The sequence below is a fragment of the Grampus griseus genome, assembly GCF_964374135.1.
Source record: "Grampus griseus genome assembly, chromosome: 11".
NCBI classification, from domain to species: domain Eukaryota; kingdom Metazoa; phylum Chordata; class Mammalia; order Artiodactyla; family Delphinidae; genus Grampus; species Grampus griseus.
In genome coordinates this window covers 17615349-17632542 of record NC_139005.1, presented here as the reverse complement: position 1 = coordinate 17632542, position 17194 = coordinate 17615349, and the positions used below count along the sequence as shown (strand labels likewise).

The following is a 17194-nucleotide window of genomic DNA, read 5'->3' as shown; positions in this document are numbered from 1 at the left end:
AAGATGTTCCTGAAATTTTTCACTTTGTTTCAGATACAAGAAAAACTGTACCCTTTCCAGGTGGAAACCAGTTAAGCTGATTTCACGAACTACTAGTGGGTTGTAAAAGGCAGACTGAAATCGCTCCTCTAGTAGTCTCCGCTGCTTAACTTCTGTCCCAGCCTTTTGGAAATGCATTGCAGAAGTTACCGAGCCGCAGCTGCGGTTCATTCCCAGAGGGTGGGCAGGTTTTCTTCCTGGGAAGCAGCAAGGCGCCAAACTACAGCCCCAGAGTCGGTGGATGATGCGGGGCTCGACCCGTTTCCCTGCCTACCAGCTTCCTCGAAGTCCGTCCCGCCTCCTTTATCTGCTCTCCGCGAATTTAGTGCCTCCCAGGAGAAGTGGGCCGAGCGCCGAGCGATCGATGCCTCCTCCCCGCCCTGGGAGCCGCCATTTTGGGGGGAGGAGAAACACTCGTATGGGCGGCTGCGGGTCAATGGGATGTTGACTGGCTTCTGCTTCTCTTGCCAGCGCTGTGGAGCCGGGGCAGAAGCCTCCACCGGGGTCGCTCCTCCGGCTGCCTCTCCGGAATGAGGCCTCAGTTCCCGCGCAGGACGGCTCCCTTTTTCTTCCGAGAGTAAGTGGCGGCGCGGCGCGCCCCCGCGCGCCCTCCGCTGTCAGTTACCCCGCGCGCCCCCGTCCCTCCCCCGCCCCGCTGGGCGCTCGGCTCAGACTCGCTTGTTTATTTCTGCAGGAGCCCAAGGAGAGGCCGAAGCCGAGACGATGCCTGGGAAGCTGAAGGTGAAAATCGTGGCCGGGCGCCATTTGCCGGTGATGGACCGAGCTAGTGACCTGACTGATGCCTTCGTGGAGGTTGGTGCGAGGTCCTGCCCCTCCAAACACAGGGAGCGCCGAGCCCTGTGAAGGATCTTAGTCACCTCGCCCGCAGCCTCTCAGCCTATTCCCCTGTCGACCGCCCTGCTGGGTGCAGTGCTTGTACAGCCCTCCCTGGAGGGCTGACTGCCGAGACTGCAGCCCATGTGATAGGAGCACTGCTCGCAGGCGTCCGCGGCGCGCTGTGCCGCGCGGGGAGGCTGTTACTGCTCTGCCTGCAGGTTGACCCTGATGTCAGGACTCCTAACAGGCCACCTGCCAGTCAGGACATCCCAAGGTGTGACCACGCGGCCACTGAAACACACACATACACACACACACACACACACACACACACACACACACACACACCCTTCGTTGGCGGGGGGAGGGTAGCTAGCTTTTAATGCTAGAGTGATGGAGATGTTTAAAAAAAAAAATTGTCATGATGAGCCAGAGCATTAGAACGATAATCATTTGGGCTATTAATGTTTGGAGTTGATAGATGCGTGATAATATACAGCCTGATTCAATATCAATGTAAAATATTGTTGATGTTCCCTAAAGATTCTCTGACCTAATCAGACATTGCCATGGCAGTACTCAAGCTCAACTTCATTTTTATGTGAGAAACAGTTACTGGGTGTGTTATTGGGCCAGATGATAGGTAATGGGGATACACAGATTGCCAAAGCCTAGTCTTTGCTTTCCGGTATCTCAGAGACTGACCCACACAGTTTAGGTTAATAAATAATAGCTAATACGTATTGAATCTCATTATTGCCAGGTCTGTGCTAAGTTTTTTTCAATTCTTAGTCCTTATAACAGTCCTGCTCTTGTATTATTTTCCCATATTGTAATTGAAGTACCTGAAAGACACAAGTTTTTTGTTTGTTTGAATATCACATGGACTTTTGTTTCCAAGCAATATATACATGTAATCAATTAAAACATATCTGAAAGGAACCATGAAACCTGAGAACTGCTATGGGGACTTGCTGGTACATAGGAGCCTAGCAAATTCAGGAAACAAGGGAAAATGTTCTGAGATAACATTTGCGTCGTCAATCTCTATTGACTGTTTTTACAATTAAAAATATTTTATAACTTAAAAAAAACCCTAGGAACAGTAAATAATTTGCCCAAGGTGCCTTAACCTTGTAAATCTCCAAAGCCTAGTGGTTTGTTAATACACGGTGCAAATACTGCCTCTCCAGACAAGATGATGAGTGTTTCTGTAGACTGTGGAAACTTAATTCTGTCTCTGAAGGTTTAGGGAGGCTTCCTAAAAAAAGTGACATTTGAACTGGGCCTTGTAGGGTACCCAGGATTTTACCAGGCAGAGGGAACATCAGAGGCACAGAGTGGCATACATGGTGTGTTAGGAAACCATCTTAGTTTGGGATGTGTCTGAAGTCAAAGCGGATGTGTGCGTAGTGGAGGTTGTGAGGGATAAGGCTGGGAATGTAGGTTGGCACCAGCGCCCTTTTCTGTGTTTTTTGTAAATAGAGGGTAAACGGGGGAAGTTCTTCAAGCAGAAATGAAGTAAGATCATGTTTGGATTAGGTTGTTTCTTTGTAGGATGATTTGAATGGTGATGTTATCGATGGACTGGATAGATGAGAGATGAGGCAAGATCAGTTAAGAAGGTGGTAAAATTACCCAGACAATATGTGCACGTTTAGAATGGCAATGGGAATGGATTAAAGGGGAAAGATTTGAGGGACATTTCTTAGGTAAAATTCTCAGGGCTTGGTAACAAATGGCTTTTGCTGGTGAGGGAGGGGTTGGATTAAAGGGTGACTCATTAATTCCTTCTTTCAACAAATAGTTACTGAGTGTCTGCTCTTTGCCAAGCCCCATGCTAGTCACCGATCTAGCTGATGCATATGTGATGGTGAAGAAAATAGACTTGGTTCCTGTTTTTATGGAGTGTATATTTTGGTGGGAGAGCCAGACATTAAAAAGTAAAGAAAGAGTACATTTATTTATTTATTTATTTATTGGCTGTGTTGGGTATTCGTTGTTGCGCGCGGACTTTTTCTAGTTGTGGCGAGCCGGGGCTACTCTTCATCGTGGTGCATGGTCTTCTCATTGCAGTGGCTTCTCTTGTTGCGGAGCACGGGCTCCAGGGAGCGCAGGCTTCACTATCAGTAGTTATGGCTTGTGGGCTCTATAGAGCGCAGGCTCAGCAGTTGTGGCGCACGGGCTTAGTTGCTCCACAACACCTGGGATCTTCCTGGACCAGGGATCGAACCTGTTTCCCCTGCATTGGCAGGCAGATTCTTAATCACTGCGCCACCAGGGAAGTCCCAAGAGTACATTTATAATTACAAGTTGTGATGAGTGCCATGAAAGAAAACGATAGAGAATCTCAGGAACTTTAGGTTGAATTATCAGGGGAGGCCTCCGAGGAAGTGCCAGTTAGGCAGAGACCTGTGGACGAGAAGGAGCTAGCTGCTCAGAGTGTGCTTGTGTGTGTATGTGTGTGTGTGTGTGTGTGTGTGTGTGTGTCTGTCTGTCTGTCTGTGTAGGGGAGGGGCCGGGCAAAAGAGGCTGGAGGATAGGAGAGTCTCAGCAGAGGGAAGATCCTGAGGGTTTGCTTTGTTTTAAGAAGTGAAGGAAGATGTGTGTGCTGGCATGTAGTAAGTGAAGGGGAGAGTGCTGTAAGGTAACGTTGGAGAGTTAATCAGGGAGCCAGTTGTGTAGGATCCTAGAGGCCATGACTGAAGGTTGGATTTTATTTTCAGTTCAGAGGGAAGCACTTGTTGAGATGAGCACTGTTGTTGCTGCTTGCAGAATGAACTGCAGAGGGGAAAGAGCTGAAGCAGGCACCTAGTTAGGAGATTCCATTATAGTTCAAAAAAGAGGCAGTGAGGGTCAAGGTGATGGTTTTGCTAGTAGAATGGATGGATTCCAGATATGCTTTGAAGATAGACAGTAGGGGATTTGTTGGTAGACTGGAGTAGGGATCAGGGAAAGGGAGACTGAAAGGTGATTCCTAGCTTTCTGGAGTCACTGGGGCAATTTTCTCACTCTCCATAGAGTTGAGAGAGATTGAGTGGGTTGAGAATCAACTTCCATTTGGGCATGTTAAATTTGAGATGTCTTTGGTTCCTTTAATTGGAGTTGTCAAGGAGAAAGTTGGATTTGTGAGTGTGGAGTTTCGAAGAGAGGTATGAGTTAAAAATAAGCGCACACAGGCCAGTGCTTCTCAACTTTGTGAGACCCGGTCCTGCCTTTATATGGCAGGTATTTTGAAATCTTCCCTTTACTATCTTGGCATGATATCTATAGCTAATATAACCTATCTATGCCCACAGTTTAAAAATATCAATATAATGCTCTAACTGTAATATGATAGAGAAGTAAAAGTATTTTTTAATGTGTTTCAATATGGAAGTGCTTGTTAATGACCACGAAAGACATGAAGTAATCAGGTTGCACCCATGATATTTACTGAGCCTTTGTATATATCAGATACTATACTGGCTGTTGTGCAGCATGCTGGGGATAGAGCAGTGAGCAAAATGAAAGTTTCTGTAGTCACGGAACTTAGGTTCTAGTGGAGGAAGGAGTTAATCAAAAAAATAGTTAAGTAAGAGATAAAGTATGCTAGATGGTGAGAAGCTCCCCATGTGGAGAAAATAAAGCAGAATTCAGGATAGGAAGTACCTCCCCTCCCTGTAAAATCACGTGAACATGACTGCTCCTCTCTCAGAGTGAGACAGTTGTGTAGTTTTGGCATCTCGGATGGGCCTTCAGTGCCATTGGTTATCTGATTTCCCAAAATACACTATAGTCAGCTCATGGGAAAAAAAGAGAGTTGTCCATTAATTTTCACAGTGGTTGCATTTCTTGACAGTTAATGTGTATTAAAACCCATCATAATATTCTATCTATAAACCTGAGTTAGAGTCTAGGTAGGTTTTTCACCCATGTGGCTATCTGGTGTGGATATTTGAAAGTCATGACATGAGACAAGTCTTCATTGTTGGGGACTGTCTCTTGAATTGCAGGACACCTAGCATCTCTGGTCTTCCTTACTAAATACTATTATTATTCATCCCAAAAACGAAATTTTTGAAATTTAGAAATTATTCGTCCCTAAATTTGTAAAGTTTCTTTAGAAGTTGGTTCTGTCCCTTTTGCGAACCATTGACTTAGGGCAGAGAAGAGGGAGCGAGAAGACGGATGGATCCTTGAATGAACATGACATTAAGAATTTATTAGAGGTAGAGGACTAGGGGAAGGAAACTGAGATTGTTAGCCAGTGGGTGGGAGAAAAATCCAGAAAGTAATGTCTCAGAAGGCAAGAGAGGAAGTTTCTAGAAAGAGGAAATCCTCAACTGTCAAATGGCACTGAGAGGTCAAGTAAGGGGACAGAGAAATCACTGGATTGGACAACATAAGGATGTTAAGGGTCCTGGCTTGAGGAGTGTCAAGCACGGAAGCCCATACTGTAGTGATTTAGAGGGTTAAAGTACATGGGAGTAAGGAAGTAGGAGAGGCGTGAATAGGCAATTGTTTCAGGAAATATGGCTGTGAAGGGAGAGAAGCAATAGTGTGTTATTTGGGGGGGAGTATGCAGTTTTTAGTACTTAAAAAAAAATAAGGTGGAAGATATTAGAACATATTTGTGTGCTAATAGGAATAATCCAGCAGAAAGGGAAAGATTAATGCATGAAAAAGGGGATAATGAAGGATTACAATATAATAAAGGGATAAATTTTGTGATATGGGATAAAGGGATAAATATGTGATAAATAAAGGGATAAAATAAAAATTAAAGGGATAAAAAATAAAGGGATAAATTATGTGATATGAAAGATTTCTGTCTTTGTGCTGGGCTTGAAAGATGGTGCCATTTCCATAGGCAGAGAGGAAAAGGGGGCATTTTTTGGATGGAGAGGATAAATGATAAAAGCAAAAGGAGGGAATATAGCACATGTAATTGAAGGGAGGGTTCTTGTTAAATAGAAGTGGGAAGTAAAATTTGGCTGGGTAGAGAGGATGCGGATTACTAAGTGGTCTGAAAACGATGGGGAGAAGTCTGTACAGCAGATGCTCTCTTAACCAGTTTCTATTAACTGCCTCATTACAGTGCCCAGTGCTCTGCATTTCTGCCATAAACACATTCTTGAATACCCCATACCGTTAGATTATACTCCAGTGTGCCTGCTTCTCCCATCAGTTGGCTGATATGCTTTACCAAGAGGCAGTTGCGTTTATTCCCTAACCTATTTATGCCAACACTATTTGTTATTGTTATTTATTTAAATGTTATACAAATCAGTGAAATAAGTGGGATAATGAAGTTGATAATGCTGTGTAAAGCATTATGGATACAGTTGCTAAAAATTGCTCTTGAATTAGATGAAGATTGTAAAAACTCTAGGATTCTCTATCCATAGTTATTTTACCAGTGATTTTAAGTTTTACCACATTTTAAAGAAACCCAGACTGACAAACACAGATGATATGTTATGAGAGACTGGCAAACACAGATGATATGTTTTGGTTTATGCAAAAAAGATGACACAGAACTGTCAACGGTGGACCCTTACTCAAAGAAGAGGCTTCAGTCTTACGATAAAAGATAGAGGAATGAATATTTATTTATATGTTTTATTTGAAAATGTTTACTGTTTGTATCATTTTTAATGATTATCTGATCTAACCAGATTATTTGATTGACTAATCAGATATTGGTCCTGATTGCGTTGGGGTTGAGGGAATTTCTACTATATATGATGTGAGGAGTTTAGGAAGCCAGTGAAGACCAAGTAGTACTTAAGGATGATTATTGTGGGAATCTCCAGGATGAACAGGATGGGATTCTGTACCAGGGGAGTATTAATCAAAATATATCCCAATATTAATGTGCATGTTACAAACTGTTCCGCTAAACTACATTATCATTTTGTGTTTATCCAGGAGCCTTTGAGGGAACAGGGAGAGGAAAGGAAATTAATATTTAATGAGCATTTTCTACCAGACATTTTGCTAAGTCTCTACATACATTATCCTGTTTAATGCTCACAGCAACTCCCCTTTTCAGAGGAGGAAGCAGCTTTAAATAACAGGTTAAATAACTTTCTCAAGGTAATTTAGCTAATGAGTGGGGAAAGAGAAAGCGTTTACCTTACTAGGGAATCTTGTTAAAATCCCTGATGTTCTTTAACTAAATTGTAAGACATTCATTTAATTGCTGAGTAATAAAATCTCCTTCGAATTAAATAAGGCCAAATGAACTCTGATTCTTCTTTAGTAGAAGGGGAATCACCACAATGTTGGCAAAACATACACTCTAGCCTTTTTCTTCTTCTAAAATCTTGTCTTTTGCTTGTTTGTTTAGTATAGTGTGGGGACTATCAGATTTTTACTATATCTAGAATGGACAGTTTACCAAAAAAAAAAAAATCACAGTATAGCACTACATTATAATGGGACAAAACTGAAGAGGACTCTGAAATCATAGCTTAAGAAATGATATGCTGTTTTTGGCAGTTGAGCCAAACTCCTTAAGTACATTTGGCTTTTGAATGGTTTTGAATGCTTTTATGAATCCTAACGACATTTTACTTCAAATAAAGCAGTTTTTAGGTAAATTAAACAATAAGTATTTCTTTGATATTTTGAATATTGAAATGTAATGAAAGCTAGATAAGTAAGATTTCTTAAGTATGAGCAGATTTCTTCCCAGGTTTCTTTTTCCTTGTTTCATTTCTTTAACATTTGTGATTTAAAAGTAAAAAAAAAAAAAATTGTGCAAGTAATACATTTGGCCCTTCGTATCCCTGGGTTCCACTTCCTCGGATTCAACCAACTGCAGGTAGGAAATATTTGGGAAAAAATTCCAGAAAGTTCCAAAAAGCAAAACTGGAATTTGTTGTGTGTGATTGCTGTTTACATAGTATTCACATGGTATTTACAACTATTTACATAGCATTTACATTGTGTTAGGTACTAAAGAGATGATTTAAAGTGTATGGGAGGTTGTGCATAGGTTATGTGCAGGTACTGTGCCATTTTATATGAGGGACTTGAGCATCCACAGATTTGGGTATCTGTGGGATGGGGGGATGGGTGGGAGGAGTCCTGGAACCAATACCCGTGGGTACTGAGGGATGCCCGTACATGAATAGCTCCTGTTAGAAAAGATTCAAATACTCAAGTAAAACTTGAAAGCCCCTTCTTACTCACAACACTATACTGTGTTGTCTACACCCTTATCAGTCCCTTCAGAGATAATTGCTGTCACTTCTTTGGCATGTATTCATCTACTCCTTCTCCTTGGCTTTAAAAACAAAAACAAAAACTTTTACATATCATATTTTTAAAAACAAATGTAATCATACTTTTTCTGTTCTACTACTTGGTTTTTTCAGTTATTATGCCATTGACATCATCCCCTGACAGTACATGTAATCAACTCCATTCTTTAGTAGGGAGCATGTGATTTATTTAGTCATTTTCTTGTTGTCACTAGGTTTTTGTATATCTTTTGGGAAGGGGCCATATGTGAAAGTACTTCAGGAGAAATTCCCTGCAGTGAATCCAGAATTTTATAACTGAATCAAAACAGTTTTTGCCATTTGAATTTTATTTTAATTTTTGATGTTTTTGAATTTTAAATAATCCATTTAAAAGATAGGTAATATATGTGCATGGCTCAAAATCCAAAATGTACAGAATGAGTCAGCCTCTCATGGCCTTTCCTTTAACCGATCTGTCTTGTTTCGTTTAGTGGCCACTGTTAACATTTGTTGTATATCCTTCCAGAAACAATCTGTGCATATATAGGCACATATCATATGCCTTATAACATTTTACCATTTTTTTTCCTCCACAAAGAATGCCGTACACACTGCTCTGCAGTAGAGGGATGTATCTTGGACATTGTTCCATACTAGTGCACGGAGAACTGCTTCTGTCTTCTGTATAGCACTGCATTGTGTGGCTTTCCCATACTTAATTTAGCCAGTTCCTGATTGATGGACTTCTAGGTTATTTCCAATCTTTTGCTACTATAATGCTGCTTATATATGTCATTGTGCACCTATGTATGAATTTAAAGGGTATAGGCATTTAAAATTTTGATAAGTGTTGTCAGACTGCACTTTGTGAAGATTGTTCTAATTTGCATTCACAGCAACAGAGTATGAGAGTGCCTCATTCACACTGTGTTTTCAAACTTTTTGATCTTTGCCAACCTGAGTAGTAAAAATGTCGGTTTAGTTTGATTTCTCTTAGTATGAATGAGGTTTTCAGCTCTTGATATACTTAAAAGACATCTATATTTCCATTTCTTTGAATTTCCTTTTTTTGGTTGGTTTGTTGATCTTTTTCTTATTGCTTTGTAGGAACTTGTTAGAAATTGAAGAAATTAGCTGTTTGTGACATATTTGGCAAATCCTTTTTCTCACTTTCTTATTTATCTTTGACTTTATCATATTCCTTACCATGCAAGAACTCATTATTTTTATGTAATTTCTTAAACCTTTTCAACCCTCTGACCAAACTGCCTAGGTACCAAATGGTTGGTATCATTCCTTGATAATTCAAATTGCATGATAAAATAACTAGAAAAATGTACAGAAGATAATAACTATAGGTTTGGGTATTTTGCTTTTAGAACATTTTCTGGACTGATTAAACATTAATATCTACAAGTATTATAATACCAATAGTAGGGTTGTAGGTCAAGAAGGAAAGGAGATTTCATAGATTATCTGATTAAACCAGCATTTCCTAAGTATCTACAACATGCAAAACTCTTTACTGGGTATCGGGATAAACCTTTAATGAATTTTGAGGTTAGAAAAGATACTTAATGGTGATAACTGATAGAATTAGGGAAGAGCTTAGAGAGATCAAGTTTAGGAAAGGTGAAACAATCTAGGAAGTAGTTTCTTAACTGTTTTGCTCTTAAGCTTCCTGACCGCTTCTCAAGTCCAGCCTGAGGTTTCACAATCTCCATTCTTTCTTAGAAGCAAGTCCCAGGGATTTAGCCTCCTTTCTGCCTTCTTCCTTTTCTTCTTATTTACTTTTGCATTTTGATTTAGTATCTGCCAAGACTGGCTATGAAACAGGGTAGTCTCCCCATTCCAACCCCTTTTATTGTCCCTGAAGATAGAAACATAAAACCCTTAATGACCATAGTTTATTGCTGATCACTGTGTATGCACAGGTAAGGATTTAAAAAGTAACAAATACTGAGGAAGTGAGAAAATATGAGGATATGTTACTAAGTTCTTATAATAATGGGCTGTAGTTCTGGATTCCCTTGATGAGATGGTAAGAGTCAGTTGTCCTTTCTACCTTCTGATTGTATTTTGCTGGTCCTCCACCCTTAAGACTTTCCCCTTTTGTCTGAGCTCCTGTTTAGTGAAGACCATGTGATTACTTTCTCCACACTGACATAATGGTCTGATTTTAATTTCGCTGTAGAGCTAGTCAGGCAGAACAGTGGGTGATCCCTTGTTCCAGGTGTAGTCTATAAACTTGCCTGGACCCATCCATACTTTCTTGCCTTTTGTCTCAGGGGATAGTTGTCTTTTATCCCCTTCATGGTTAATCCTCCTATTGTTTAGCTGATGTTAAATTTTAATTTTATTCACATTTTTAATATTTTTATTTGAACTGTTCTTGCTTGTTTTTAGGTAAAATTTGGTAATACCACCTTTAAAACAGATGTGTATCTCAAGTCCCTCAACCCTCAGTGGAACTCAGAATGGTTTAAATTTGAGGTAAGTTTTTAAATGTCAGCATTTTTGCGGTGACCCTTTTTTTCGCAGGAATGATTGGACTACGTTTTATTTCAGGTATAGTAGTTTTCCTACACCATAAAAATATTTCCTAAGAATATTGAGTTTTCAAAAAATTATGTTACAGTTCAGAAAATATCATATATGAATAGGAGAACCCAGATTAAAAAGGTATTATATTATTATATAGTAATTTTCTCTGGATTTTAGCGTATACCAAAAATCACTTAAGAATAATGTACAGATTAAACATCTTTTTGAATTGAGATAAAAATACGTATCATAAATATTGCCATTTTAGCCATTTTTAAGTGTACAGTACAGTAGCATTAATTGCATTCACATACATACAATGTTGTGCAACCATCACTACTATTTCCAAAATTTTTTCATCACTCCAAAGAGAAAATACTCATTCAGCAATGACTCCCCATGCCCTCCTCTCTCCAGCCCCTCGTAACCTCTAATCTACTTTCTGACTCTGAATTTGCCTATATAAGTATTTCATATAAGTAGAATCATAAGTATTTGTTCTCTTGTGTATGGCGTGTTTCACTTAGCATAATGTTTTCAAGGTTCATCCATGTTGTGTAGCATGTATCAGAATTTCATTCCTTTTTATGGCTGAATAATAGTCCATTGTATGAATATGCCATATTTTGTTTATCCTCTATCTGTTGATGCACACTTGGGTTTGTTTCTGCCTTTTGGCTATGGTGAATAATGCTGCAGTGAACTTTGGTGTACCAGTATCTGTTTGACTCCCTGTCTTCAGTTCTTTTGGGTCTATACCTCAAAGTGGAATGGCTGAGTCACGCGGTAATTTCTGTGTTAAGCTTTTTAAGGAACTGCCAAACTTTTCCACAGTGGTTGCATCATCTTACATTCCTACCAGCATGTGTGAGAGTTTTGGTTTTTCCATATCCTTGTCAATACTTGTTATTTTATTTTATTTTATTTTTAAAATGTAAGCCATCCTAGTAGGTCTGAAGTGGTATTCACAGTATAATTTTAATGTGTATTTTTATTATGAATGAGGTGAGTTTGATTTCCTATGGCTAAGGACCGTCTGCATTCTTTTACTTTGAACTGTCTCATATTTAAACGACCTGAAGAAGGTATTTAGGTTTCGGAGGTTGACTTCACCAGACTTGATGACCAGTTTAATACAAAGAATGTAGATGTGAGGTGTTATCTAATTGGTTTTGATTTGCATTTCCCTAATGACTAATCTCTCTACCTTTGCTTAGAGATAAATCTATAAGATTTCTTTTCCTGGAAATAAGTAATCTTTTACATTTGGTATATGTATACACTTATGGTAATGAAGATTTTTAAATTATAAGATTTAATTTTTAAGATATACTTTTTTAGGTGGATGATGAAGATTTACAAGATGAACCTCTCCAGATCACAGTTCTTGACCATGATACATATAGTGCAAATGATGCCATTGGTAAAGTGTACATTGACATTGATCCTTTACTCTACAGTGAGGCTGCAACAGTCATCTCAGGATGGTTTCCAATTTATGATACCATTCATGGTAAGCAATACATTTTAAGAAAATAAGTCACAGTCTTTTAATTTATCCTTAAAGACTTTCGTGTTGTGCCTGGTATTTTTAAAATACATATCTTCAAAAGATGTCTTCTCTTTTAATAGACATGTGGTAGTCTGTATTGTTGGTAGAATTGTAACTTTTCTGACCATAATTTGAAATAATGCCTGCTAAATTTGTACAATATAGTAAGCAAATGTATCATGTGAAAATCATCTAATATTGCTACTCTGTTTCTAAAACACATTTTAAAATGAATAATCTTGAAACTTTTCTACTTAAAAATTCTTGAAAGGAAAAAAATTCTTCAAAGGCTTTTTGTTGCCTAAAGCAAAGTTCTCAAAGTATGGTCTTGGGACATCTGTGGGTCCATGAGATACTTTCACAGGCTCTGTGAAGTGAGATGAGAACTGTTTTCAGGATAATACTTATATGACATTTGCCATTTTTAGTCTCACTTTCTTACAAGTTGTACAATGGAGTTTTCAGAGGTTTTATGATGTATGATGTTACCACACATTGAATGTAGAGCAGAAATTAGAATCTAACTATTTCATTAAGCTACACACTATAGAGATTGGCAAAAATGTAATGTAATGCCACTCTTATCACTAAAATTTCTTTTGTTTTTCAAAATAGTTATTTTTATAAAAGTGTTTATTTTGACATAAATCGATTTACTGCTACTTTAAATGAAGTAATAAGTAAATATTTGTCTAAATTCTCAATTTAAATTTATAATATGGTAAATACTGAAGGTTTTGACCCGCATAAACAAAGATTCTTTGAGATCTTCAGTAATTTTTGAGATTGTAGAAGGGTCCTGCAATCAAAAAGTCTGAGAACCACTAGCCTAAAAATATGTCATCTCTTTAAAATGGCAGAGGGACCATTATGGGCATAAGGAACTGGCAGATGCTTCTGCTTACAGTCTTGCATTTTTCTGTCTATTTTACATTTTTGACCTGGCAATTACATTGATAGTAGTTTATTATAAGAAGATAAGATGTTTGATGAGATTTATGTGTATTGTAACATTCATATTCTATATTATTCATTGATGTTTAAAATGGTAAAATAAATTGGAGAACAGGATTTACTTAAATAAATTAGAGCATCTATAGAATGAAAATAATCAGGAAACAAAGTTAGCATTGCTGTTATGATTGATACATTATTTTTAAATCATTATTTGCCTGATTATTTAATTATACTTTATTTTCTTAAGGTAGAAACTTGTTTTTCCTTTTGAAATTATAGGTATCCGTGGGGAAATCAATGTAGTTGTCAAAGTAGACCTCTTCAATGATTTAAATCGATTTAGGCAGTCGTCATGTGGAATCAAATTCTTTTGCAGTAAGTAAATATATTTTATTACTCATTTGACAGGAAATTTAATAATTGTTAAATATGAGAAATCAAATTAATGTTTCAGAAGTCTAATGGAAAACGTAGTATACCTTGGTCTTAATGCCAGAGAGAAAATTGTGAATTTTTCAGAAGTAATTACTGTAGCTCTGGGAACTGTTTATCTGATTTTAAAGTAAATGATATCTAATTTTTTCACAAGTTCATAGAAAGTTTTTTTAGAAAAATCCAGTGGGGCATGTGTGTGCATGCGGTCATCATGACAGTGACACTGTGGCCCACGGGGAGGCTGCCTCTGGCTGTTCCCCACATCCTCCCTTCTCTAGTCTCTGTGCCAGCCTCTGCCCACAAGAGTGTGATTAGAAGGAATCACATTAATCATTGCTGGTTACAGTCAGTTAACTCCAGTAGAAAGGGTAACAGGTGAAGATTTTTGGATCTTTTTCAGAATTTTTAAAGAAGAATCCATATATTAATGAGACAATATTTACATAAACCTTATGTTTAGTGATATTGAGTCTGAGGTGGAGAATTAATTGTTAAAGCACTACATAAGATTACAGCTCTGAAATACTTAAGAATGACTGGAAACAAGATTGAAAATAAAGGTGGAATGTTTTTTCCTGCAATGCAGCAATTTAATTCATCCTTAGAGAAATCAGATATGGGAATGCAAAGTGTGCATTTGGGGGTGAGCTGTGCATTTGCTACCGTCCTAACTCAAAACCCAGCAATTAAGGGAGTAAACCCAAACGGACCTACACAGAAAGAGTCCACAATTCATTCAGGCCACATGTTGAAAGAAAATGACTGCATTGTTAAACTAGGTATGTGTCTGCATAATATAAAACATTGTGATATGAAACAGATGATACACTGTATCTGAACAGTAGCCTATGCTACTTTGATGTCAGTGGGTTGTCAGAGGTTAGCGACAACATAGGGGGAGAGGACTTGTCACACTTTCTCAGCCAATGAAAACAAATCCCATTAATGTCTACATTTGGGAAACAAATTTGATGAGGCTACACGTGTGGCATATTCGGACTTAATTCAAATGGGCTCTTCAAAACCAGGCCATACAGACGTGGAGCCATTTGTGGTGGATGGACGTGTATATCTTGCAGAAGTCTCAAATGGCTTTAAAAAGCAGAATTATTTAAAAAGCATAATTACTGGACACTAATTTATAGAGAAGATTGCAAGCTAATCATCTAACGTAGATTTTACTCTTGTACCAGTAGGTCAACAAAGGTTAAAATAATTTTCACGTATTTGTCTTACTTTATAAAGGTTAATATTTTATTGCCCATTACAGTTCTTTCAAAAGTTAGAACAAATTACTTTTGTCAAATGTGTAAAAGATCTGACTATAATTAAGCTTTGAATAACTGTCAAAAAAAGAAAAAGCCAGTGGCATTTTATGCTGGTATAGGATGCTGAAAGATAGGAGTGGAGCACTAGAGGCGGCACTGTGGTACTATCCATAGTGACATAAGCATCTACAGGTATGGAGCCCTGCGGATGCCATGAAATATGGGTCACAATTAAACAGATCTGGGCAATTCATAGCCAGCCTGGACTAATAGGGTTGAAAACTCCTATGTAGTGGAGTTAGTTTCAAGGCATGCATATAGTTTGGTATAGATGTTCTCACATTCTCCCCTTTTTAATAAATCCTGTGACGTTTGTTGTTCTATGTATTGAATGAGTCTATTAAGTAGTATAGTGACTACTGAACCAATTGGCCTTATAACCATGGATTATTAGAAACTACAGGCCTGTGTGACTTCTCAGATTATGTCAGAAAGGTAATGGCTTGATTTTTAAGGCTGCAGTATGTGGTGTGCAGAACTTTTTCAAAGGGCTTCCAATGATTAGAGTGTTTCGGTATTCATTATCTGCTTTCTGATTTTTTATATAATATCAGCTAGCTCACTTTAATTTTGACTTTTTTACACTTCGTATTGAACGCTATTTAAGATGGTCTGTAGCTATTTTCTAAATTATAAAAATACAGTTTATATCTTACTGTGCTTACTTGAGAAAGGCAAGAGGCCTCATGAAGGAAAATGATTATTTCTAAGAATAAAATGGAACTTAGAAGACTGTTTGATTGAAAGTATTATTATGATTGCATTGAGGTTATCACAGTAAAAGATGTTCTTGTACTATGTATCCAAAAGGTAAGAACTTAGTTGTACATTTTTAAAAAGTTAAATTTAGCCTTGTGATAAAGAGAAGCATAATAGATAATTTTTTTTAACAGCGACATCTATTCCAAAGTGCTATAGAGCTGTAATAATTCATGGATTTGTAGAAGAACTTGTGGTCAACGAAGACCCAGAATATCAATGGATTGATCGAATTCGCACACCAAGGGCATCAAACGAGGCCAGACAGAGACTCATTTCTTTAATGTCAGGTATTTAAAAAAAAAAAAAAACAACTTCATGGCTGATTGACTTAATCCTCCAAAATTCTTCACTTCCTTTTGACATGCTACTAAAACTTTACAATGAAGACTATGAATTGTTAACTGACTGATTCCCTATCCCTGGCCCCGTCCTCCTGAACACATGTGCATTGCCATCTTATAACAAGACAAAATCTGAATCAGAAGCTTATAGTTACTTCTTAACTAGGTAGTAAAAGGAAATTGGGCTTATGAAGTGGCATGGTAGAAAATGCCCTGAACAAGGAGTAGGAAACTGAGTTCTAGTTTTCCTCCTTGGAGTGTTTATTTGTTGTCAGAGCTTAGGTAATCTCTCTAAGGTGTTTTGTTTAAATGTTGCCTTTTCATAGTCCTTTTCTGACAACTTGTACCTCCTTTTACCCCTACTCCCCCGCCACTCTTACCCCATTACTTTTCTTTATTTTCCTTTGAAGAACTTATTTCCATCTAAAGTTTGTATTTATTATGTACATATGTGTGAGTGTATATATACACTCACGCATACATACATACACACACACACACTCACACAGATATATCAGATAATAAATACGTTATATTTAATAAGTACAAATGTTTATAATAAATTTATGTATTTAAATAGAAAATAGAAATATATTTATACTTATATTAACATGTTAATTATATTTAATATTTATAAATACATACAAATGTTATATTTAACATAATGTTACACTTAATATATTAAATAATCTATGATTTTCTGGACTCTTTCCTATTACCACCATGTCCAGCTTTGTATTATGCAACATGCAGATAAGAGGCCGACTGTGTTTTCTTCCTTTTTTCGTAGGTGAACTGCAGAGGAAGATTGGCTTGAAAGTACTTGAAATGAGAGGAAATGCAGTTGTTGGGTACTTACAGTGCTTTGATCTGGAAGGCGAATCTGGGTTAGTGGTACGAGCCATAGGAACAGCGTGTACACTGGATAAATTAAGTAGCCCAGCAGCATTCCTTCCTGCATGTAATTCCCCGTCCAAAGAAATGAAGGAGTAAGTATGAATCGATGAATTGTTCTTATGGAGCTTTTTATCTTTTGTCTACATATTTTCATTTGATTTGAAATTTTTTTTTTTTTTTTTTTTTTTTTTGTGGTACGCGGGCCTCTCACTGTTGTGGCCTCTCCCGCTGTGGAGCACAGGCTCCGGACGCGCAGGCTCAGCGGCC

The 17194-nt window shown here is 37.9% G+C and overlaps 1 protein-coding gene across 3 annotated transcripts in view; it reads left to right on the top strand.

The window, feature by feature from the left end:
* Positions 1-450: 450 nt before the first annotated feature.
* C2CD5 (C2 calcium dependent domain containing 5) overlaps positions 451-17194 on the top strand; it is an 82530-nt gene continuing 65786 nt past the window's right edge. For all 3 annotated transcript variants that reach the window (XR_014297457.1, XM_082666527.1, XM_082666529.1), the window contains exons 1-7: positions 451-616; positions 734-852; positions 10518-10604; positions 11997-12168; positions 13444-13539; positions 15821-15976; positions 16821-17019. Coding sequence is in view for 2 of the 3 variants with exons in the window: in XM_082666527.1 (XP_082522653.1) it covers positions 763-852; positions 10518-10604; positions 11997-12168; positions 13444-13539; positions 15821-15976; positions 16821-17019 (800 nt within the window). In the remaining variant the exon portion in view is untranslated. The remainder of the gene's footprint in view (positions 617-733; positions 853-10517; positions 10605-11996; positions 12169-13443; positions 13540-15820; positions 15977-16820; positions 17020-17194) is intronic.